At 32.9% G+C, this 26522-nt stretch overlaps 2 protein-coding genes across 2 annotated transcripts in view; one reads left to right on the forward strand and one right to left on the reverse strand.

The window, feature by feature from the left end:
• Positions 1 to 65: 65 nt before the first annotated feature.
• Positions 66 to 1730, reverse strand: LOC144850731 (uncharacterized). Its single transcript, XM_078708131.1, has one exon. The coding sequence runs from the start codon at positions 1519 to 1521 to the stop codon at positions 733 to 735; it is 789 nt and encodes a 262-aa protein (XP_078564257.1). The 5' UTR covers positions 1522 to 1730; the 3' UTR covers positions 66 to 732.
• A 10427-nt stretch (positions 1731 to 12157) lies between these two features.
• Positions 12158 to 26522, forward strand: part of LOC144850696 (neural-cadherin-like) — a 36293-nt gene continuing 21928 nt past the window's right edge. The window contains exons 1-2 of the mRNA XM_078708073.1: positions 12158 to 13655; positions 24537 to 24725. Of these exons, the coding sequence (XP_078564199.1) occupies positions 12596 to 13655; positions 24537 to 24725 (1249 nt within the window). The 5' untranslated portion in view covers positions 12158 to 12595. The remainder of the gene's footprint in view (positions 13656 to 24536; positions 24726 to 26522) is intronic.

Genomic DNA, 26522 nt, shown 5'->3' on the forward strand with positions numbered 1-26522 from the left:
AATACAATTGCATGTTTTTTATATTTCTTATACGATGGATTTATCAATAATATTGCAATTTAAAAAAAAATGTTTTTATCGTACCCAACACACCACTACATACAAGGCAAATGGTTTTTTGTTTTTTTAAAAATGTAGTTTCAATTATTTATACATTACATTTTTTTTTATACATTGTATTTTGAACTTTTTAACTTACTACATAGTATTATTAGTAATGGTTTCAACAAAATTATTTTTTTATTTAAATATTTAGCACTACAGTTATTTTGTATGTTGTTTAATTAACAATTTTTAATTAGGCTAATAGCCTAAGTACAATACAATATCAAAATGAACACAAAACTGAAAAAATAATATAATAAATTATATAAGGAAACCATCTTTCTATTCTATTAAGTAAAACTGCAAAAAGACAATTATATTCAGTACAACTACAGTACAACAATCTGTGTTTAGTTCATGAAAACAATCCTTTTTTTTTTAGTTTATTCCAATTTTCCTGGTTGGTTCATAAGTCGTACTGGAATGCTAGCGACACTGCTCCATACTCGACGGCAGACAATCTGATGCTTTTTAGAGAACCTTCCGACAGTTTTAAAGGTTCTTCCGTTTGGTAAATCACTTAAAAAGTGTCCCCAAGTCAGTGTTGGTTCTCGTGTTGATGCCTTGCATTTTGGCGGAGCGGCTTCTCGTATATGTTCATTAACAATCATTGTTAAAAGAAACCGTTCAACAGTTTTGAAGTTCTTGCGGAACATGTTTCCCAACATTCGTAAACAGTTGCTTCAACACAGACAACTCTTTGGTAAGTAGTTCAACTTTTTTGTTCAAACGGTCATTTTCGTCAGTCAGCTGACTGACCGTGTCTTGCAGTTGCATCGCCTTCGCCTTGCTCTTTTCTCTGCTCTTCCGTACCGCAACATTATTTTTCTGTCTCTTCGCCACGTATTCTTGCGTACCCTTCTCGGGAACCGGTCTTTGTCTCTTCCCCGAACTCGATTTGTTTAAAGATTTGCTGGCTGGAGAAGATTTGTAAGACATTGTCGTGCTTGTTGGCGACGAAACCGGCGTAGAATATGGCGATTGAGTTGTATCGTTTGCCATTGGCATCATCCCCGTCGAGGGCTGCGGTAAAGTGTTCGTGAAAAATGTTTGTTGCGGCATATCGGATTGAATTGTCGGACTAGTAACGGTTGATTCGCACTCACCGTAGTTGATTTCTGCTGGTTCTTGTTTCACAGCTGGTAATAATGAATAATTGTTCTGAATTTGAGGTTGTGCTCCAAATAAATGATCTAGGTTTCCCAATGTTGGGAAGCTTTCTTGTCCAACAGTATTACCAGTATTTGACACTGAATTTATTGGTTCGTTTTGACTTTGAGACAGAAATGCTGATAAGTCAATGGAGTCTTCTACTCCGTTTAGTCCTCCAAAACCATCAAAGTATTCTTCTTCGGCGCTAAATTGCAATTTTTGACAGAAATCGTTTTCATCGTAGAACCCAAGTGTATGATCCATGGCCGATGCAATTCTTCAACATATTTTATCTAAAGTCAAAATGTAGAAATTCGTTGATCGTACAAACTCAAAACAATAGTGATTTCAACAAATAAAAACCACAGTTTAGTCTGGTGTAATTCGTATATATGTAAAACAAACGAAACGATAAGTTATTTTATATTTCGTTGTTCCGTATGTTTAGCTCGTTTCGGAATGAAGAGATTCCCTGTCGAAAAGGGCTTTTCTATCTTCCTCAAATTCAATGTGTTGACCTATGGCCTGTTCGCAATATGTTAACGTGAGATATCAATCCGCGGACGATTCCTCACAATTTTGTGTTTAACAAAAGTTAAAAACGTATCAATTGAACATTAAAAATATACATAAATATTAAATAAACAATATTTGTGCTTTAATTGTATTCTATTGCATGTTTTTGTAACTTATTACATGACATTAGGAACTGTAAAATATTGGCGTATATTTTACAGTAGTGACTAGGCTTGGGCTCGAAGAAGATTTTTCTAAAAATAGGTTTGACGTCACTGAAACCGGTTTTAATTGGTTTAACAACGTCGATATTTATACGCGGCAAAAGGGGTTTTCCAATGCATATTTCGCTATTGGTATTGCGCAATCGGTTGCCAACGAAATCCCCACGTTGTAAATGAGGACACACCGGCTAGAACTGGTTCGGCGGATCGTAGCACATGATCTTACTGCGTGTGAACTGGTATCAAAGGTGCTTTATGGTTCACGTAAACAGTTTTCCTATATAAAATACAATAAACTACAGAGAGAGTTATTAATATTGTTGTTGCAATTATTCATAGCAGGGCAAACAAAACGATTTTAAATCGATTATTCTTTGACGTATTAATTTTTTTCAGAAGGCTATTCCATATTTTTATAAATACAATGTGTTAGTAGGCCGGGTTTTAAAACCAAGCAGAGACAAGTATATGATATAAAAGTCAAAATAAAACATGCATGTCTATTAAATTAGCATGCACTTCTTTTTAGGTCAAATACTCAAAAAATAAATTAAGACTTTTGCAGCTTGAAATTCAAATTAATGATAAAAAAAACCGTAATAAAATAACGAAATAATTCCGTGAGAAATAATCATGGTTTCGTGGTTGAGTGCATGCTTCCAAAGATGATGTTCATGTCATCATCATTATCATTTTTTTTTTTCGAACGAAAGTACAATTATGAGTGTGTCTAAAGTTGAGGGAATACCTCGATTGTACGTGTCAAAAGCACGTGACGGTAAAATTTACATTATTCAAATTCCGTGCATTTCTCCTTGTTTCGTTTTCGATTTATCAATACTGTACTAATATTGGTGAAAGGTCGTTGACTGGATTGTTGAAATGTTCAAAACTAATTGACCTTGAGAATTAGCAACAATTTGACATTGGCACGCTAGAGAGAATAATTTTTAAAATTTAATTTGAAATTATATTAACAGAGTTGAAGTTTAAACAAATACTGTAGGCCTAGGACCCATCATACATGAAAGATTAATATTTGAATCGATTAAGATTTAAAATTTATCTCAAATTGAAATTCCAGTGATATTTCACTAATCAAATTCACATCAAAATTCAATTAATTTAATAGTTAAAAGCCTATAAATCCAAAGGATGATAACATTGTCACTTTTAAACTTTGAAAAAACAAAACAAAAAATTCGGTGAACAACCAATATTTGTTAATGTGTTTGTAAATATTTATGTTATATGTAAGACAAATTTACATGTTGGTAATCAAATTCTATGATTCTTAAATTCCGTTTACGATCACTATTTAATATTTTAGACATAGATGCATTATTCGATTTTGAAGAAGTTGGTTTAAATATAGAGAGGGCTCACTTCATTATTTAGGCGATGTCATTATACAGTACAATAATTGATAATTGCAGTACATAAACAATAAAATAAAGAAATAAATGAATGTTTAATGTTTAGTGGACCTAGTTTAATTATCACATTTTTTCCAGTGACTCTTATAAAGTGGGAAAGTTGGATTTTGTTCTTACTGCTCCTATAAAAAGTTCACAAGCATTTACACTATAGAGGGCTCACTGTAAAATTATAACGACTTCACAATTCAGCAAGACTACCAATCGGGAGGTATATTCAGAGCGTCATTCTGACGATGGAGCATTCTCTACTTTTCTACGGAGCGCCATATATGCCTTTATGTACTTCAGAAATAGAAGCTGAAACTGGTCCAGTCACTGAATTTTAATATATTTTTGTATGTTCATACACTGTGTGCTCAACTGAACCCAATTTGCCACCAGGGAGCACAGTGGTATATAGAAATAAAGTCACTAAATTTTAATAAATTTAAGAAAAGCAAATCCTTTGTTGATATACAGTTTGCGGTACACCATGTATATTAGTTCTGAAAAGAACTGTTGAGTTTCTCGACGTTTCGATCAATATGCTTTGATCGTCCTCAGTCCTCCTAATATCCTTTGTGTTTCCTTTAGCAGAGTAAAAAAGTTAAAATTTTAAAGTTGTTAATTTTTACATTAGAAGATTGTTCAAATCATGTAAATAAAACATTTTCCGGCCGGGAACCTATCAGCTCCCCTCTTTTAGTTTGCAAAAGTAGTCTCGAAAAGAACTTCATGTGGAAAAGAAGCCCACCCAAGAGTACTAAAAATGAAGGAGCACATGTGCTTCTTTTCGAGGTTTTATAGCAGTCTATTTAATGTAAAATAATGCCATGCAACTTTGTTTCTGATTTTAAAAAAGGTCCACTTGTTTTAGGCCTGACATTTACAACCCTCAAAATATCTCTCTTTTAAAATAAAAGAAAAACAATATTCATTATTTTATTTATTTATTTATTTTTTATTAAAAAAAAAAAATATCCGTAGAGGTTCGAACCCAATCTACTAGAGCTGAGAGCACCCAAACCTGAGCATTACCCGTTAGGCCACAAAGTAGTACATGACTAAACAGCTGATAATAGTCTATTTATACGTGTATTACGTAATTCATCAGTACGTCATAACTATCATATTAAGCTTGTTAAAACCAAAATGATCAGTTAGCTCAGTCGCCTGAGCGTCGTGTTGACAACACGTATGTCGTGGGTTCGATTCCCACGCTGGTCGGTGGAATAGAGTTAAAGGCATGCGGCCACTGTGTTTGGGGTTCACAGAATTATACGTCCCCCTTTCCACCACACATCATGAGGCGACAACATCAATGCATCTGGTGATGTGCTGGAAACGACCCCAAAAGGCTGTGGCAGGGCCTTAGTGCTGAGGCAGGAAGAGCACATTTAACATCTTTTTTTTTATTTATTTTTTTTTTTTTCAACCCGTATTCGATCCCGTAAATTTTAGTTTTGCGCCCTCAATTTTAAAAGAAATTGAATTTATATTTTCATCGCAGGTGTACGAAACGGTTTGGTATGCCGTGCGTTGTTATGCAATGGTTGTGCAGGTGTAGTGGGAAAGATGGTATTGTTAGTCGGATCGCGGTCAACACGCCACACTGTTAAATTTTGATTTTGTTAATCAATGTTGCTACATTGGTAGCGTAAATGTCCGATTCATGCAGATATTCTATTGTAAAATGTTATGAATAAACTTTGATGGTAGTTGCTGTGTATGGCCGCAACCATCCCCAGAATAAACATGTTTTAAACAGATAGTTTGTCTTCGATGGTTTTTGTATGGGGATAATGGAGAGTTAAATAAGATCAAATATAGAATATTTGCAAAGATGCCGATTTTTAGACCAATTTCGAAGCTTAGACTAATTCCGCCGCCGGGCTAGGCCTTAGGTATATACGAAGTCGAGTTTTAAAGTAGAAAACCCCACCTAAAATGTTGAAGTCGCATCTGGATAATTGAAATTTTAACATTATCATAATTATCATAAGTGATTATGTATAGTAATAAGTATAAGTGCAATTCTGGGCTCTATTTTCATTATTAGCTCTGCCCCAACCATGGTGGGCTAGTATAGTGGAGACTTAATATTTAATTTCATATGTTAATGAATTATAGGTGCACTTTCCGGGGACAAGCTCTATTGTCACTGGTGAGTCTTACATAGTTTGTTTCATATAATTTAAAATCATGTAAAGTGCCATTTTTTTTGTGCGGGAACCTATGCAGCTCTATTTTTCAAAATTATCTTTGCTCAGCCCTAAGCATGGTGGGGTACTGAAGAGTCTTATACATGTTTGAAAAAATAATAGATGTCATTTCCGGAGACCTTGCAGCTCTATTTTAAACAGTTTGGTATGCCGTGCGTTGTTATGCAAATGAGTTTGTGCAGGTGTATTATGGGCAAGATGGTATGTTAGTCATTCGCGGTCAACACGCCACACTGTTAAATTTTGATGTTGTTACTTCTTTACATTAGAAGATTGTTCAAATCATGTAAATAAAACATTTTCCGGCCGGGAACCTATCAGCTCCCCTCTTTTAGTTTGCAAAAGTAATCTCGAAAAGAATGGATGGAAAATAATGCCATGCAACTTTGTTTCTGATTTTAAAAAAGGTTCACTTGTTTAGGCCTGACATTTACAACCCTCAAAATATCTCTCTTTTAAAATAAAAGAAAAACAATATTCATTATTTTATTTATTTATTTATTTATTTTTTATTTATTTTTTTTTTTATTAAAAAAAAAAAGTATCCGTAGAGGTTCGAACCCAATCTACTAGAGCTGAGACCACCTAAACCTGAGCATTACCCGTTAGGCCACAAAGTAGTACATGACTGAACAGCTGATAATAGTCTATTTATACGTGTATTACGTAATTCATCAGTACGTCATAACTATCATATTAACCTTCTTAAAACCAAAATGATCAGTTAGCTCAGTCGCCTGAGCGTCGTGTTGACAACACGTATGTCGTGGGTTCGATTCCCACGCTGGTCGGTGGAATAGAGTTAAAGGCATGCGGCCACTGTGTTTGGGGTTCACAGAATTATACGTCCCCCTTTCCACCACACATCATGAGGCGACAACATCAATGCATCTGGTGATGTGCTGGAAACGACCCCAAAAGGCTGTGGCAGGGCCTTAGTGCTGAGGCAGGGAGAGCACATTTAACATCTTTTTTTTTATTTAATTTTTTTTTTAACCCGTTTTCGATCTCGTAAATTTTAGGTTTGCCGCCCTCAATTTTAAAAGAAATTGAATTTATATTTTTATCGCAGGTGTACGAAACGGTTTGGTATGCCGTGCGTTGTTATGCAATGGTTGTGCAGGTGTAGTGGGAAAGATGGTATTGTTAGTCATTCGCGGTCAACACGCCACACTGTTAAATTTTGATTTTGTTAATCAATGTTGCTACATTGGTAGCGAAAATGTCCGATTCATGCAAGATATTCTATTGTAAAATGTTATGAATAAACTTTGATGGTAGTTGCTGTGTATGGCCGCACCGTCCCCAGAATAAACATGTTTTAAACAGATAGTTTGTCTTCGATGGTTCTTGTATGGAGATAATGGAGAGTAAAATAAGATCAAATATGGAGCATTGGCAAAGATGCCGATTTTTAGACCAATTTCGAAGCTTAGACTAATTCCGCCGCCGGGTAGGCCTTATACGAAGTCGAGTTTTAAAGTAGAAAACCCCACCTAAAATTTTGAAGTCGCATCTGGATAGTTGAAATTTTAACATTATCATAATTATAATAGGTGATTATGTATAGTTATAAGTATAAGTGCAATTCTTGGCTCTATTTTCATTATTAGCTCTGCCCCAACCGTGGTGGGCTAGTACTGGAGACCTAATATTTAATTTCATATGTTAATGAATTATAGGAGCACTTTCCGATGACAAGCTCTATTGTCCCTGGTGAGTCTTATTAATAGTTTGTTTCATATAATTTAAAATCATGTAAAGTGCCATTTTTTTGGGCCGGCAACCTATGCAGCTCTATTTTTCAAAATTATCTTTGCTCAGCCCCAAGCATGGTGGGGTACTGAAGAGTCTTATACCATGTTTGAAAAAATAATAGAATTCATTTCCGGAGACCTTGCAGCTCTATTTTAAACAGTTTGGTATGCCGTGCGTTGTTATATGCAAATGAGTTTGTGCAGGTGTATTATGGGCAAGATGGTATGTTAGTCATTCGCGGTCAACACGCCACACTGTTAAATTTTGATGTTGTTAATCTTTACATTAGAAGATTGTTCAAATCATGTAAATAAAACATTTTCCGGCCGGGAACCTATCAGCTCCCCTCTTTTAGTTTGCAAAAGTAATCTCGAAAAGAATGGATGGAAAATAATGCCATGCAACTTTGTTTCTGATTTTAAAAAAGGTTCACTTGTTTAGGCCTGACATTTACAACCCTCAAAATATCTCTCTTTTAAAATAAAAGAAAAACAATAATCATTATTTTATTTATTTAGTTATTTTTTATTTATTTTTTTTTTATTAAAAAAAAAAGGTATCCGTAGAGGTTCGAACCCAATCTACTAGAGCTGAGACCACCTAAACCTGAGCATTACCCGTTAGGCCACAAAGTAGTACATGACTGAACAGCTGATAATAGTCTATTTATACGTGTATTACGTAATTCATCAGTACGTCATAACTATCATATTAACCTTCTTAAAACCAAAATGATCAGTTAGCTCAGTCGCCTGAGCGTCGTGTTGACAACACGTATGTCGTGGGTTCGATTCCCACGCTGGTCGGTGGAATAGAGTTAAAGGCATGCGGCCACTGTGTTTGGGGTTCACAGAATTATACGTCCCCCTTTCCACCACACATCATGAGGCGACAACATCAATGCATCTGGTGATGTGCTGGAAACGACCCCAAAAGGCTGTGGCAGGGCCTTAGTGCTGAGGCAGGGAGAGCACATTTAACATCTTTTTTTTTATTATTTTTTTTTTTTCAACCTGTATTCGATCTCGTACATTTTATGTTTGCCGCCCTCAATTTTAAAATAAATTTAATTTATATTTTCATCGCAGGTGTACGAAACGGTTTGGTATGCCGTGCGTTGTTATGCAATGGTTGTGCAGGTGTAGTGGAAAAGATGGTATTGTTAGTCATTCGCGGTCAACACGCCACACTGTTAAATTTTGATTTTGTTAATGTTGCTACATTGGTAGCGAAAATGTCCGATTCATGCAAGATATTGTATTGTAAAATGTTATGAATAAACTTTTATGGCAGTTGGTGTGTATGGCCGCACCGTCCCCAGAATAAACATGTTTTAAACAGATAGTTTGTCTCCGATGGTTTTTGTATGGGGATAATGGAGAGTAAAATAAGATCAAATATAGAACATTTGCAAGGATGCCGATTTTTAGACCAATTTCGAAGCTTAGACTAATTCCGCCGCCGGGCTAGGCCTTAGGTATATACGAAGTCGAACTAGGCCTTATACGAAGTCGAGTTTTAAAGTAGAAAACCACACATACAACTTTGAAGTAGCATCTGGATAGTTGAAATTTTAACATTACCATAATTCTCATAGGTGATTATGTATAGTAATAAGTATAAGTGCAATTCTGGGCTTTATTTTCATTATCATTAGCTCTGCCCCAACCATGGTGGGCTAGTACTGGAGACTTAATATTTAATTTCATATCATCCATGAATAGGCGCACTCTCCGGGGACACTAAGTAAGTATTTATCTTAGACAAACGCAAGTTATTAAAATAAATTTTTATGGAGTACCGATATTTAACATATATACCTGGAAGTTTGAAATATTTTTGAAGTATTTTCAGAAGTATTTTTCAAAATTCAAACATGTTATAGATGTGGGTCCCGTAATGTCACCTATGTTACACTGTATATAGATATACAGTACACTGTAGAGTATAGAGCATATATTCTATGACACATAATAGGCACCAATCAGCACCATAAGCATCATATCAGATCACAGGATTGCATAAATCAATATTTTGCAGTAATATTCAACATATGTGCATGTTTTTTAAAAATTAAATATCATTTTATTTTTTTTTATGATATAAAACGTTATAAAGTACATGCTAATATTATATTGAATGTTATTGTGATATTTAATTGTACGTTTTATACATTTCTGATGTAAAAACTTTAGGTTTATTCCTAACATGAATGAACGGTTTAACAATATTTTAACTGATTTTAATTTGTTTCTGGAAAGAAAAATATAATTACATATTGTTCAATTTACCACTAAATCTAATCATGTTGATAAAATGTACGTTATATCATAAAACTTCCAGGCGATACCGGGCATATATATTTTGTAAACTCGCGCGCGCACCTGTTGCACTCTATACACCGTCACCTCACGTATCTCTGAGGTATATTCTGTATTTGTATATTTTGTTTTGAGGAAGTGTGAATATTGTTAAATCTAATCGTCTATCAAGCTAGCATTAATTAGTTGTGTTTCTTTTATTTCACATTTTAATGCATTATTGAACGTATCCATTATTCATTATTACTATTATTATAATTTATATGATATTGATTGTATTATACAGTAATTATAAATCCCATTATGTTGATAACAATAATGCAAATAAATTAATGCCATTAAAATATTATGAGTAATATGTAGTAACTGACTTAGGTATTCATAATAATCGAATAGATAGTAGATACGCCTTTTTTAATGCGTATACACTATATTACATAATCAATACCTAACATAGACACAATTTGTTGTACGAAAATCAACCAGTTGGATATTGCGCCCTTTATAGTTGAGAATATCTTCAACAACACCACCGACTATTTAAAGATATTGTCTCTCTGAAAAGAATAATTCTTAAACAATTTTTTGTTGAATATGTCATTTTAATGTTACATAATAGGTATCCCCTTTGAACAAAAATTTGATCTAAACAAAATGTATTTACCTGAAAAAAAGCCCCAAAAATAGTCAAATTGGCTTCCAGCCAATGAGTTTTTTGTTGAGTTGAACCGTTTCTTTTGTCATTTTATAAATGAAAGCATTATTGTTTTCGTTTTTTCCCACGGAAGTTATAAACTTTATAAAAACTACAAAATAACCAATTCAAAGTCTAATTAATATTCATTTTTCATGTTTTGGGGGGACAATACATCTTTATAAATAACATTTTATTTTAATCTGTGATATATAATATATTATATTCATGATAAACTAAGGAATATCTAAAGGGAAGTTTTAAATAAAAATGGTGAGAGTAGAAACTTTAAAGTAAAATTTTAATGACAAAAAAGACCTTCATGAAACCATTCTTAAGAGAACAAATGAACAAAGCACCAAAGGTTGACGTCCAGGAATTTACTATTAAAAAGACCGAATAATTTTAACAGACAACAAAATGAAGAAAATAATAATTTCATAGTTAGCGCTAGTACGTCCTAAAATCCAAAATCACTTTTTTTGAAAGAAAATTGCCCTATTTAAAAAAAATAAAGGCTGGTGTTGCGTAAAATGCTGCTGGGGAATCCCTAGGTGGGTGACGTCTGTGGTGAGGTAGTTCCCTGTTAGGCTCTCTGTCAAGAAAATGCTAAATATCTTATTTGCTATAAGTAAACAACAATAAATGCATAAGAGATATTTATCTTAGGGACACAATAGTATCGTGGTTTAACATGTTTGTATAGATAATTCGACATGAATTTAACTACTGTTCGGAGAATTATTCTTGTCAATATTGAACAAGTCGTTTAACGAGCTAACACCAAATTAATAGGCGAAGGAAAGAGAAATTCGATCGTGTCACGTGACGCGATATATAGTCGATTCACAAAACGCAAAAAATATATACGGTGTGATGAGATGTGTGAACGACACAGAATTCGGTGTTCCATCGTCAATATATAATTGAAGATGGTTTTAATATGAAGATATAATTAGATATTGCAAAATTGATTCGAAAAAATGATTAGATTTGATGGTTCACAAATGTTTATTATTGTGAAAAAAAAATTATTTGTGTTAAAAACGGCGGAAATTGTTATTTTCAAATAACTACATACAATAGTTGTTAACTTCCCTACCCTGTCCTTTCTTGCGGAGTTATCTCCCCCGGAAGAGGAACTAATCGTACCGATTGATGACGTATCATTTAAAAATGCAAACGTCATTTTCCATATACGGGTATACGTACCGCCTTCATATTTAAATATTCAATTAGGAACGCTTGTGATACGCGGTGTTGTGGAAAATAATGTTTCTTGATATTTAGCAAGTGCTAGTTATTGTATATAGAAATGTTTTAGAATTTTGAATATATATATAACACTGAGTCTAAATCATTTATTAGATCTTAATTGTATTGCTTTTTATGACAAAAGATGTATTATGCAAAATACTGGATGATGTCATCCGGTCCTATTTGATTGACAGATGTGAACAACAGCACACGCCTAAGAAAGACGCGCTGTTCCAATGTTAGTCCTTCCTCCCGATATTTACTGTTCTATTGTAATTTTTTCACCATACGTATATCATATAGGTATTTGTATATCCACAAATTTATTTATTCATTTTGTTTTATTTTTTGATTTGAAATATATTATTTTTTTCATTTTTAGGTTTAAAATAGTTAGGATAGTAATCAATTTGCAACGGGGGGAGTAGCTAAAGCTATACTCACCGTTCGTGGTTAAAAACCTGATCGACGGTTTATTTGAAGTTTGCGAAGGTAGTGATAATTTCAACCGCTTCAATTTTGAATGTATTTGCAATGGATGGTTAGTGAATTGTTAATTTTATCTTGTCAGATCGTCAGATTAATTTTTTATTGTTGACATTTATATAGATTTGACAAAGATTTGGGTTCGTCACGCACGAATTGACGAGATTTAAAAAACTGATAAGTGAAGTGTAGCTCTCAAACTGTTTACTCACACACTCGTCAAATACGACCGGAAGAGCCCTCATCTTTACCTGTCTCTGAGAGCGTAACCAACGAAATAAAGAAGTGCTCTCTGCTTTTGTACACATTCTATGAACGCTAAGCTTTCAACTATGGTGCAGTAACAAGAAAACAGGAATTATATATTATATTAGCATCTATTTAACATAAACAAAACGGATTGAAGATTGTGATATTTACGGGGAGCAAACGAAGAACAAACATGGCGGACACTTGTATTTCGGCAGACCGAGTGTTTCGCCTTTTTATTATGTCATGCTTGTTATTTACTGGAGTTATTTCTTTAGCTCTGCCTAGACAAAAGTATTTTGAAGATGATACGAACAATTTAGAAAATCTTGATATAAAAATTAAGTCAAATTTAGACTTTTCCAAAGATGTTTATTATGGGTACATCCTAGAAAATTCAAATGTAGGCAGTAGTGTGTTTGGATTGGACGATCTTTCGTTACCATTTATTTGGCAGGCAAGAGACACTGCCGACCTTTCACTTTCTGGAGATGGAAGTGAACATTTCATATTGTCAAATACTCTTAGCGAAACTGGTATGAAAATTAATTTTCTTACAACGAAACTTCTTGACAGTAAATTACAGAGTAGTTATCACTTTACGCTGACAGCGCCAAAAATCGGATTGTCGACGGAAGTTCATATCCTTGTCGTTAACGATCAAAACGAGGAGAAACCAACATTTACGCAGTCCGTCTATGAACTGGAAATATCAACATCCACCCCAGAAGATATGATAATTGGATCGGTTCATGCAGATACAGGCAATAATAACGGTCTTCTTTCTTATTCGGTTGACAAAAATGAATATTTTCAAATGGATTGCGCAACCGGTGCTATTTCGGTGGTTAAACCTGTCCCTAGTGGAATATATAACTTAATCGCGCATGTGGTGGATGCTAGAAATCTGCCCGTAGAAGGTGTCGAAGCCGCAATAAGAATAACAGTTTCTGATGATTCGCTAATATTTAGACCATACCTAAATGATATGATCGTCCCCGAAACAAATTTGCGTAGACGGAGAGATGTCTTACCTGGTGATACGGTATCGGTTAATGAAAGCGCTCCGATTGGCTACGTTGTTTATACATTCGATGCTGTTTCTCCAAACCATAGGTTTATGATGACCGACGTTAACCCCCGATTCGTGGTTAGTTACAACGACGGAGTCGTCACTGTAAATAGTCAGTTGGATTACGAGATGGTTAATGAAGAGACGATAACGGTCGTGACGTGGGACTCACAAGCATCAAGTGAGTATAAGATTGTAATATGATGTGAATTTGTTATTTATTGTGTTTTTGTCTAATTTCTTTCATTGCAGAAAAATTGTATTTTTTAAATATTACACGATATGCATTTTTTTGTATTCAATCAATCAAAAAAACTAACCAAACAAAGTACAGGTACTGTACATAAAATACCAGTCACACTATAGACTATTTTTTAGATACAAAGTGTTGAATGTAGCCGTACAGTAAAAGAAAAACCTATTGTTTATCTACCTGTACTTTGATTTTCAGATTATAGAAATTGCTTTCTTTTATAATAGTCAAATAAAACAGAATAATATTAAAATGTATTGCTATCAAATATAGAATAAGTAGAACACCATTTTGGAAATTCATTTTAAAACGAACAAATGTAAATATTTGTTCGTTACGGCCAATCGTTTTTTAGGAGACACAAATGGGGAAAATTTGTTGGGTCCTGAAGATGTCTCCTTAATAGGGGTTCTACTACTGTATTGTAATTATATATTGTGAATACAATGCAAGCAAAATTGCTTAAAGATGTATTGTCCCTTGAAACACAAAAAATGAAGGTCAAAATATTATAAAATTAAATTGGCCATATCAAAGTAATATTAAAGTTATTCACTTTAAGTCGAAAATTCGAGCCAAAAACAAGTTTACGTAATTAACAGGTAAATTAATTTGATTACGTTTCGTCAGGAAAATCGTAGCGAGCGAAAGTAAACAAAGATTTCAAACCACGAGTATGCATTATGCATGATGCTAATTAGGATTCTATTATGATACTTCAAAATGACCCACTTTTTTTCGAAATCTTTTTAAAAAATTATTTTGGAATTAGTCAAAGGGACAATACATCTTTAATACATAATAATAATAATAATAGCACACAGCTTATCAAGGTTAGTCAGTTTAAATTCTTTGATTTCCAATCCTAGCCTAATCCAAAAGTGTGAGAATAACGACCCAGATTAACAAACATACCCTCCTACCACCATTGATTTACATACAATGATGCATGCACTTCTGTAACTGCTATAGTTGGATAGAGTGACTATTATTATACAAATACTGTACAGTATTAATAAAAAATCCCATGATATTCAAATATAATCCCATAGAGTACTCATGTATAATCCCATACAAGAATTTACAGTAAACAGATCTATAAAACACTGTCTACACTATCAATCAACATTTATATGACAAAAAACAAATGTGATGTGCCCATTGACATGATGATGTCATACAACAACTACACCATATTTGGGTATATCACTACCATTCAGCACATCACAATTTTTGTTTCAAACTAGTTTGATGGTGTAGACAGAGCTTTAGGAATAATGGCAATGAAACTTGAATAGTACGGTATGTTAATTTATTTGCATCCTGTTGAATGGACTACTCTAATAAAGTATTTCACACAAAACCAAGGTTCCACATTTAACAAACATTAATTGCTGAGGGAATGTACTGTACATTAGTGATGTACTAAACTGTACACCTGTTTGGAACCTACTTACAACATAAAACAGATTTTCTATTTAGAAAATCTGTCCTAGCTTTAGTGGTTGTTTACTACAGAGTCTGTATTTGGGTTTTTTGAATACAATGATATATTTTGTCAAATCTATGCCAGTATACTGTTAGTAATATTATATATTTTAACAGCATTTTTCTACATAGAAAATCTCTCCTGTACTGTACAATAGCTTAGTGGTTGTTCAGCACAGTATTTGGGTTTTGAATACCAATATCTGGGTTTTGAATACCAATATATTTTGTAAAATTTACAGTATGCCAACATACTGTACAGTACTGTATCTGTGCAGTAATATTACTGTATATATGTATTTTACAGCATTTGAATATTTTGTCAAATTTTGAGTTTTGACTGAGAGGTATAGTAATATAATTAATAGGATTGTTCACAGCGTGTGATTCTTCAAAAATAAAACCATGACGCTATGTTTGTAAAATCTGGTATAGTATTGAGATGTCTGATTGGCCTCACCTGAGTCATCTATTCATGTTAAGTTAAGGGTGAAATGATTAAGGCTTATTATCCCTCACAGCTGCCAGCCATGTGTTAACGAAACCAGAACGCAAAACAAAGCGATTGTTTGATATGAAAATAGTTTTTTGTTCTGTATGGATTGGTTGCAATATTATTGTTGTTATTATCGTTTAATTTGCAGTTAGAGCAGTGCGTATAGTTATAACTAGGATTTCAAGATGGAAGGAAGCATGCCCTATTCCAGTTCTTGTTATTGGAATGTGTCATCAGTGGACACCTCCTTATCCACACACTTAACATCCAATCAATCAAAATCAGTCACTTTTATCAATACAGTTATCATAATTTGTCATAAAATCACCATCTGTAAATTGTTCCAAATATGGGTGTGGGCTAACTTTAAGATATGTTTACACCTTCTTTTCTCTGAGTGAGAATTAAAGATTCTCGGGAGTGTTGCGGTTTAGCTAGTAAAATGCAAAAAATATATGGTTGTTAAAAAATCAGATATTAACCCCATGTGGAGCATTTGTAATGTTACATTCTGAGACCTACCACCAGAGTTAGTATCACAGTACAACTTATATTGAATGTAAAGTACCTGTCTGAAACCTATCAGAGTTCAGAGGTAAATCAGAGTTACATTACGGTCAATGAAACGAAGGTATAGAGAGTTAACCGATTATTCAAGCACTTTATTGCGGATGTACCTCGGATTATGATTCGGATCAGCTTAAGCATACATAATGTAAAGCTCTGTCTACATTATCAAACTAGTTTAACAAAAAGTGTGATGTGCCTTAATACGGTAGTGATGTGACCAAATATGTAGTGATGACATCATGTCCATAATATTGGCACATCACATTTTTTTGTCACATAACATTTGATAGTGTAGACAGAGCTTAACAGAATATAACTAAATGTAAACACAGCTTTTTACTATGCTAGACATTCCCATACTGCTTATACTGTAGTATGTTTATAATGTAATAATATTAACCACAACAACAAACCACATACTTTAGTTGTAAAGCATTTAATCCTTATCACAATGCTTGATATCCTGTGTCTATAGAAATAATGTTTCTATAGATAAACTATCAATAAACAAATATATTTAGAAGTTATTAAATTCTACTTAATTTTAATGCCAACAATCGAAAGTGTAAATTAAATAATAAGTGTTACAATATGACTATTGTCTGTAGCACAAAAATACTGCGTGGTATAATGCAGTAATATACATATACTGTACTGCTATAGTTAGTTTACACTTATATATTATTAATATCTCCCTTCTACAGTACTACAGAGCTGTCCTCCGCACATGTTTATAATAATTCATCTCAGTGCCAGACTGTGTGAACTCCGGTTCTTTAAGGCCATGATTAAACTTGTCGTTAAAACCAAATCATTCCTCATTGTTTAGACACAAATTGTTAATTTTAAGTTTAAATCCCCTTTTTCAAATTGTGGTATTTTGTATACTGTATTACGATGTATAAATCTAATTTTAAATGTTTTCTCCGCAGCCATTATACTATCGTAATAAATTTAATTTATCCAGTGACTAATTCCTTTCCCATGATTGTACTATGACAACCTTTCCAATATGTATAATTATTCCCAAATCTATAATTAGAACTTGTTCATTAGTAATTCTTCATTTCTCCTCATGATCAAGTCATGACCTTGCATTGTGCAGCATCTCATTGACAAGACTTCTTCCTAGCCATTAACATAGATCTAACCAGCTCAACCAATGTAAACTATAAATTTGATTAGATTACTATGTCAACGTATTGTATAGCTTTTCTCTCTTCTGATACACTATTTGCTTTTCTATAAGGTACTTAACATATTTTAATTGGCGACAGGAACTATATAGAATGTCAGTTGTACGGACCATTGAGATAAATTACATCATTGGAATGGTACTAGATTGCACTATATAATATCATTATTAACATTGTGATATTTAGTTTTTCTCTACAGTACAATGTCATAAAATAAATATTGTATCCAGTTAATTGTACTATTACAGTATTAAAATATCATCAAACCCCAAAAAATCCAACAATAATGATTGAATCCTCTACATTGTAGTGTACTACTCCATTTTGTATGTATGCCAATTAGGAAACAAATTTTGAAAAACTGTACAGGTATTTTTGGTAATTTTTTTTATTACTATATAATTATTTTTCCAGATATAATTTTTTTCTTTTTTTGGCATACTGTACTGTATACTACTGTATTACTGCATATTATGATTCAATTACTAATATGTTTCTGAATGAAGTAATAGTAATAATAGGCTTCATTATTGTAGTATTCAATTAATAATTAATAAACCTTGTCATTAAACTTGCATTTTAAACGATTATTCTGCATACTTTAAAGTTAAATTATTCCACAGACATTATAAATGAGTACTACACTATTATGAAAATTCTATTATTATAGTAAATTTACAAAGCAATGGATTTATGCGGTAATTTTTGCTAATCCAATATTCGTGAACCATTTTACTGAGCCGTGTCATTTGCATAGCAATTAGTAGAATAATTTAAAAACAATTGATTTGTTTTGCATGAGCCTGTTGGCTAATTGAATTTATTTGGTAAACGAAGCATTATGCCTAGAAGAACATGATAGTGGACTACTGTACGACGACGAGAAGAAGAGTTACTGTTAAAAATACTTGACTCGTCTTCGCATTTTAATTATAGAAAATTATCATACCAAGGCAATGCATACATAATGGCGTCTTGAGGTTTTGACACAAAATGGAGATACTGTATTCATGTACCAATTGAAATTGGTTATTACCATATGTACAGTATAGTACTGATCAATTTTAGAAGGTTGTTTGTTCATTAACAGTTTTATGTTTCCGATACTGTTTAAATGTCATAAATCAACTTCTGTTTTTAAAAAAGAACTTAAAACGCATCTTTTTAGCATCCAATATAAGCGCCTTTGATTTTTACTTTGGTTTAGTTGATTCTGGCGCTATACAAATACTGTACCTAAATTATTATTATTATTATTATTATTATTATAATAATAATATTAATATGATGGGTACATGTACAGTACAGTACTCTGTATTAATAAAGATATTGGGATAATTTTAATAACTGAGATATTTATAGACCAGGTACTGAATTGTAGCATGCATTTGGGTGGGAAAGATTTAACTAAAAGTATACAGTACTAGATACAGTACAGGACTATTGGAAGGGGATGCTATTTTTAGACCAAGCAGAGTGTAACTTGCTGGTATTTGGTGTGCGTGGGGGATGGAATTTAATGTAGTTTCTAGTAGTTAAAAACATTAACTGGATATTTATAGGCTCGGCATTCTGTTTGTTATTTTATGTCTTACTGAACGGAAATCGGACCAACAGAAACATTTTGTGAGGTGTGCAATAACTGTAAAGTGTGACATAAAGCTCTGTCTACAATATCACAAAACTAGTTTGATTGAAAAAAAATTCTGATGTGCCCAAATATGGTAGTGATATGCCCAAATATGGTAGTAGTGATATGACATCATCATGTCCATATATGGGCACATCACATTTTGTTGTCACATTGAGTTTGATAGTGTAGATAGAGAATAATTGTAGTAATAGCCATAATTAAGTCATTAATAAACAAACTTCAATTTGTTTGAATGAATACTTATTCCTTTGAAGTACATTTCGCTTTATTTATATCTCCATTTCGTGGTGTAAGATTAAAATTCTTTCAATACCGCCAATGATTTTCGGATGTTCAGCTAAACCAGAATTGTAAACAATTTCCTGTCTTAACGATTCCTTTACCACTACGATCTGTTAAGCAGATTCAGTCTTTAAAAAGATTTCATGTTTTTTATGAGGTTCCTGCCAATTCGTTTATTTCCTTCTAGTATCTTCATTCTTATCTTAGTACAGTCAACTCTCCCAATACAGTACACCTTTGGGCTGGCCAAATATATATGGTTTTCCCAAAGTATGGTATTTGGACAGTGCTTTTAAAGGTAAAAAGGAATTTGGGACCTTTTGGTCCCCAAGAATAGTCTGGTATTGGGGGAGTTTCCAGTTTCCAGAGAGTCTGGTATTGGGAGAGTCGATTGTATTGTAGTTTTTACTTACTTTGTACTGTATAATAACATACAGTACACTGCCATTAAGAATTATACATTAAATATTCAACTAAAAAAAAAGTGAGGCAAGCCATGATTCTATATTTCAAACTGTATACAGTACATCAGCCTCACTTTACTAAGTTTATTTTATACTGGTTTGTCAGACTTATTTAAGTGGACCCTCGTTTTGATTCATTTACTCTACTGTATTCCAATTTTGAATAGAGACATTTAAATAAATTTAAATAAACTCACGGTTGCTCACATTACAGTAGGACTTGTAAATTCATTGTCCACTATTAGAGATTTGAAACATTTTAACATTTTCATTTACCCCTGAAAAAGTTAGTTGTACTTAAATATACAATGACTGGCATTAAACTAAATTGCTATAATTTATCTGATTGTTGTTATGTAGCCTTGCTTACTACCTGCTGTTTGTCCTATTGTTCTTTATGTCCTGTTTGTTACAAATAAATCTTTAATTGTTTTCGGCAAAATACACTTAAAACTTTCTATGAAAGAGATGCTTATTCGTAGTTAACCTTGGATTGAGAGCCTTATTGCATCATTGTCTATCTTATTAGAATATCCATAATCAGTAATATACTGTACTGTAGTTTACATTATTTTAAACAGTAAAGTAAAGTTCTCAGAGACCTTGAAATAGTATGGGGTTTCTTCACTGGGATTATTCAATTCAATTCCTAGCTTATTTACCAAGATAGAGTGAAGTTGAATGTATCATTAAATGTGGTGGGTTGGTATCAACTTACCCAGGTCAATCAAGTCAGAATGGGTCCATAGAATAGTAGGGTTATAAATAATAACTAGAATTTAATTCGTCACTTTGACGAATTATAGGTGATCATTTTTATCATTTTACTGAAATAAATTTTTTTTAAACATGCACGTACGTTAACATACGATCGGAAAATGTTGATGTATGCCATCCTATTGTATGCTTATAGTGCTGAGTTGTGCCTATATGCCATATACAATATGTACAGTATATACTGTATATCTATATACAGTGTAGCATAGGTGAAATTACGGGACACACATGTTCTAATTTTTTGGCATGATGACGTTATCAAACTAAACTTTAAGATGACAATTTCGAAAGATAATTAATTGAGCAAAAAAATATAAGATTTGGAAAAAAATTTGGCACGTAGAAGCGCTGTGCGCGCTCTTTGAATTGTGTATAACTTTGATGAAAAATATGAAAAAACTACTTTTTCACTTCAACTGGCCATATGTTAACGTCACAACATCCGATAGGCTTAATTTTTATATGAATTAATATCTACATTTCATCAGCTTTCATAATAAATTATAATCATCAAGGTAACCTTCAATTCTGAAGAGCTGTAAGATATTCAAATTTACTGCGAAGGTGAAATTACACGGCCTACGTTATTCAAGTTTTTACGCGTGATGACGTCATTAAAATGAAGATAGTGTCAACTCATGATAAAGATAATTAATTAAGCAAGCACATACTGAAAGTTGTGCGAAATTCGAGCACACATAACCAAGATGCGCTCTGTTGAATGTGATAATCTACACAAAAAGATAACAAATCCTAATTTTTAAATTCAAGTGGCCATTTGATGACGTCAAAACATTTTGTACGTAAAATGTGTACATGAATTCATATCTACAACTCAATGGCTTCCAGAATAAGTTAAAAAAATCGGGGGTCATCTTGCATTCTGAAGAATTATTTTCATTTTAAAAAAGACCTATTTTTCACCATTTTCAGAACTTTTGTAAAATTAATGTGCGCACTTTGTCATTTTTAACGTGCTCGTATAGCGTTATTTTAAGTCGGAACTGACTCAAATTTGGTGAATGTACTAAGGATGGTGAGTAGAATGAGATTTGTAAAAAAAATTCATGTTTTTTACGCTTTTTAAGTATCGCGCGCGCAAAAACGCATTTTTGCGCAGTAATTTTTTGAAACACGCAAATGGCCTAATTCATGCTCTAAATTGATCAAAACTTAATTTTGAGCGTTTTAAATTTTTAACGCGCGATATCACGCGCATGAACCTACGTGCGCGTGCGTTTTTATTTGCTAATATTTTTACCCTTGATCTGAAGTTTACGTGTAGTGAATTTCATTAATATGTGATAATGAATTATGGAGATATGATTGATAATGTGATTTCGCAAAATGGCGTATAAATGTCGTCACGGATGAGTGATCACGCTGGAAAGCTTATTAGGATTAAGTTATATTATTTGAAAGATATTCTGAAATTTTTGTAATCATTGACATTAAACTTTTTGAGATAATTGTTACACAAAATAGTGTACAGAAACAATAAAAAGAAAAAAAAAAATAATAATAAAGATTTTATACAATAACAATAGGTGATCATTTTATTCTAAATGATCACCTAATAATAATTGATAATCCATTTTCAAGAGGGTAACCCTGCCAGTGCGTGAGCCAATTTTATCAACAACAGTAACATTTGTATTCAATCATAAGGTATTCTCATTGTGTCTTGCCCTAAAGTTAATCATTAAATTGTTTCCAGAATTGTCTGCTTTACCCTTAAAATTCCTCAACAATTTTTAAATGACTTTTAATAAACTTCACTAACATTTTCTTTGTCACTGAAGAGTAAGGAGTTAGGTAGTTTGATAACCTTATGCCAGCAAAAACCACATATCCATGCGGTTAATTTTATGCTAATCTGGCCTTTGTATGTTGAGGAATACAAATTCCTTGACAATGACTGTTTATCCAAGTGCACCAGACAGCTTATGGCTGCTGCTGCTCACTGCTTTAATTAATGAATATAGCTATTGTGTGTCGCTACCAGTAGCCATGCTGGTTTAATGTTTCACATAGAATTTGTGGAAGAATATCTTGAGAGAAAGTAAATACGCACCTATCGCTTTTGTGCGACACATACAATAATAAAAGGCATTAAGATATTTATAGCTGGTTGCTTAGTAAATACAGTACGATCACATAATATAGACCTTTTTTCTTCTTTATAATACCAGACCTGTGGGAAAAAAATTTGTACTGTCTGTATACTGCTGTGTATTAATGATTTAGTTCTGTTTAAACATGCGCAGAGCGTGCCTCGATGACGTTTAATTTTAATGACACACAGTTAATGTGATTGGTTCGTTGCCGGCCGTCGTCGACGTGATGATGAGCGAATAAAAGGGGAAGTCCCTATTCTTCGACGTAGAAAATGAACTTCGAGAAGAAAATGTAAACAGAAACATGTGGACGAATACTTCCGTAAACGAGGCTGTTCTGTTATTTAAAATAGGGAATTTTAAATTTAACAAAGTAATTACCTCAATAGTATAATGTTAACATGTTTAATTTTATTTCCCTTTCGATTATTCTAACCGAAAGTTGCGCTTTAAATTGAATAGCTAAGAAACAGCGTATACTACAACGGCAACCCTGGCCAAACCGCGTTTCGGCCGCCTACATAGAATGGGTTACGGCCGCTGCATAGCAAATTCAAAGCTTCTTAAATTTCTGCGGTACATTTGTTCCTAACGTACTTGTTTTATATAATAGATTGATAAATATTCCACTTATTAAATATTTAATAAATCGGTAAATAAAATTGACGTTTCGAAGCAAATATTCCATGATGAGAGGCGACATTTTTCGACATGCCTCGTGTGCGGCGAAGACTAGTTCAGAAAATGGAACAGTCCACTGCGGGGGTTATCCAATCATTAATTAACGCGCTAATACATGCATACCATGCACATTGCCTGGGCGACAGTAATTTAGTAATAAGCGGAGAACTGAATCCCCCGTAAGGAAAATGGTAAACACTGATATTTATGGTAGGGATTATTTTTTTCAGTGGTTGGTCTTGTTGGCTTCTTCGCACGAGGTCCACGCAAAGTCAAATAAAACGATGTGGTTTATCAAACAGAAATATAAATTAGCTTTAATTCAATACTAAATTAGCCAGATTTTGATAATGAGAAAGACTCAAAAATTCAATTTTTATCGTTAAAATTGACATATGAGGCGGAAGTACATAATAATAATAACCGATTTACGTATCAAAATAAAGAGTATTTAAAGCCTGATAACATGCAACAAAAATTACTCCACCACCTATTATGGACCTCGTGCGATCGGGTGCGAAAATGGGTAGGTGTTTTCCAAAGTTATTTTTAGCGCGCGGATTTCGGCTCGCCGGCTTTTGTACCTCATTTTTAACTCGCGTTTTCTATTAAAATATTTAATAAACATAGATTAAAAATATATAAAAATAATCCCTTAAACAAGATCTTTCCAGGCATATAATTTTTATTCTCATAGGTACATAAGAAATAGTATATTTTTAACTTCAAAGACACGTCACTTTTTGAAATTTCACGAACGTGTTAAAATCGCGGTAACGAAAATCAGCTTCATTGGGATACCTAATAATAATAATATATAAATGTAAAAGAAGTAAAATAACAAACAAATACATGCATTATTTATTTAATTAACATTTTTGCGAATTTTTATGTTTTTTAAAATTTGGCTAAAGGATTTTCAATTTGGCTAATGTTTTTCAAAACCTTTCGCCATTTTGGCGAACGAAAATTTGACCTTAGCGCGAGCGTAGTAAATGTCATCCAATGTTTTTTAATGCTATAATAAAATCTTTTCTTTAATGACAATGCACATTTAAATTCATTTTTTTTGTTTTGTTTTTAGTGACATACAACTCAACTACCTTAACAATAACAATCGGTGATGTAGATGAGCCCCCAATCTGGACTATGGAATACGTACCGTACATTGCTGTGCTCATGCCTGAAGTGTCCAATGGCGTTTCAGTTTATCAGCTCTCGGCCGTTGACCCAGATGATTCTAGTACCGATATCACATATGGATTTTTCATAGGTGAGTATTTTTTTGATATTGTAAAGCTCTGTCTACACTATCAAACTAGTGATGTGCCCAAATATGGTAGTGATATACCCAAATATGGTAGTGATATACCCAAATATGGTAGTGATATACCCAAATATGGTAGTGATATACCCAAATATGGTAGTGATATACCCAAATATGGTAGTGATATACCCAAATATGGTAGTGATATACCCTAATATGGTAGTGATATACCCAAATATGGTAGTAATATACCCAAATATGGTAGTGATATACCCTAATATGGTAGTGATATACCCAAATATGGTAGTGATATACCCAAATATGGTAGTGATATACCCAAATATGGTAGTGATATATCATCATCATGTCCATAAACTATATAGGCACATCACATTTTTTCCACATAAAGTTTGATAGTGTAGACAGGAAGATTTCAAGTTTAGCTAATTCTCATACTGTACAGTATTGTACAGTAGTCTATCGACAATAAACATTAACCTTGTACAGTAACCCTAACTTACTCTAAATAATTTCTTTTCTCAAAAAGACACTAATATGGTAGGATATTTATTGTATGTATATTTTATGATTATAGGTAAGTAAAACAAGTAAAAATCAATATTCATGTGTTTCTTACATACAAGAAATAATCAATATTTTCTTTTTAAAACTGCCTTGTTAATGTTCAGAATATAACACTTAGAAGGAAATGAACTTTAAGAAGGGATATGATGTACAATTTCTACTAACTAGGTAATAATATACATTCTGAAGAGTTATGAATAATAATTATTATTGAAATAGAATACTTATGTTGATCGAAAGAGAGAATGGTCAAAGGTCATACAAGGAAATTGGAATTATTAAATTTATAATGAAGTCTGGAGAAACGTTCATTGAACGACGACTTTTATTTAATTGTTAACTGACTGACACTGATGGGAAAAAGGCCTTATACCATTCAGCAGTATTAAAGTAGAACTCTTACACCTATTAAGGGGACACCTTGGGATCGAGCCAGCAAAGTGTCCTCGGAGGTATGTCCCATTAAAGGAGGATTATACTGTACAAGCAAAACTCGGTAAAATATTACTGCCAAAGTTTGTTACACTTTCAGTAAAACCCTTTTTCTCAATAAAAAAAATTTTTAAAAACCTTTCACATTTATGAATATATTTTCTGATCGATATTATGCATGCCATACTAGTGTAGGTAATAGGATCAGCCAAAAATTGATCGTTGATATCACTTGTATATTTGTTTATGTCAGGGATTTTGATGTCGCCCAATCAAGGCACTTGTTGTGTTTATGTATACCCCAATGCATCTGGCTATTACTGGTAGCCTTCCATGAACAACTGAAAAACAACCTTTAATTTTAAACTGGAAACAATTCCTAGACAGTGGTATTTTTATTTATTCATAAAAACGACAGCGATAACAACTGCCAAATATAGATAATAAAATAAATAAAATACTACAATTTAACTGTAAATTTGTAAAAATAATTACTTTACGGCGAGAATACTGTACAATGATCTTTGTTATCTTAAAAATTACCAAAGTTCTCATGAAGAATATTTCAATACAGTTTCGTCCTTAGGTAATTAACAGTACAGCTACTGACAGTAGTAATAGTATACAACATGTGAGAAATCGCTTTTTGTATAGTTAACAAGACTAAAAATACTTTCGTATACTATAGCTTTTTAATTTAGATTTTGTGTACATCGTATTATTATTCAGAAACCGTGACATTAAGTTAAAATTGAATCGGTGTTTGGTTGTTTTTTTCATTTTCAT

The sequence above is a fragment of the Antedon bifida genome, chromosome 8 (genome assembly GCF_963402885.1).
Source record: "Antedon bifida chromosome 8, ecAntBifi1.1, whole genome shotgun sequence".
Taxonomy (NCBI): Eukaryota; Metazoa; Echinodermata; class Crinoidea; order Comatulida; family Antedonidae; genus Antedon; species Antedon bifida.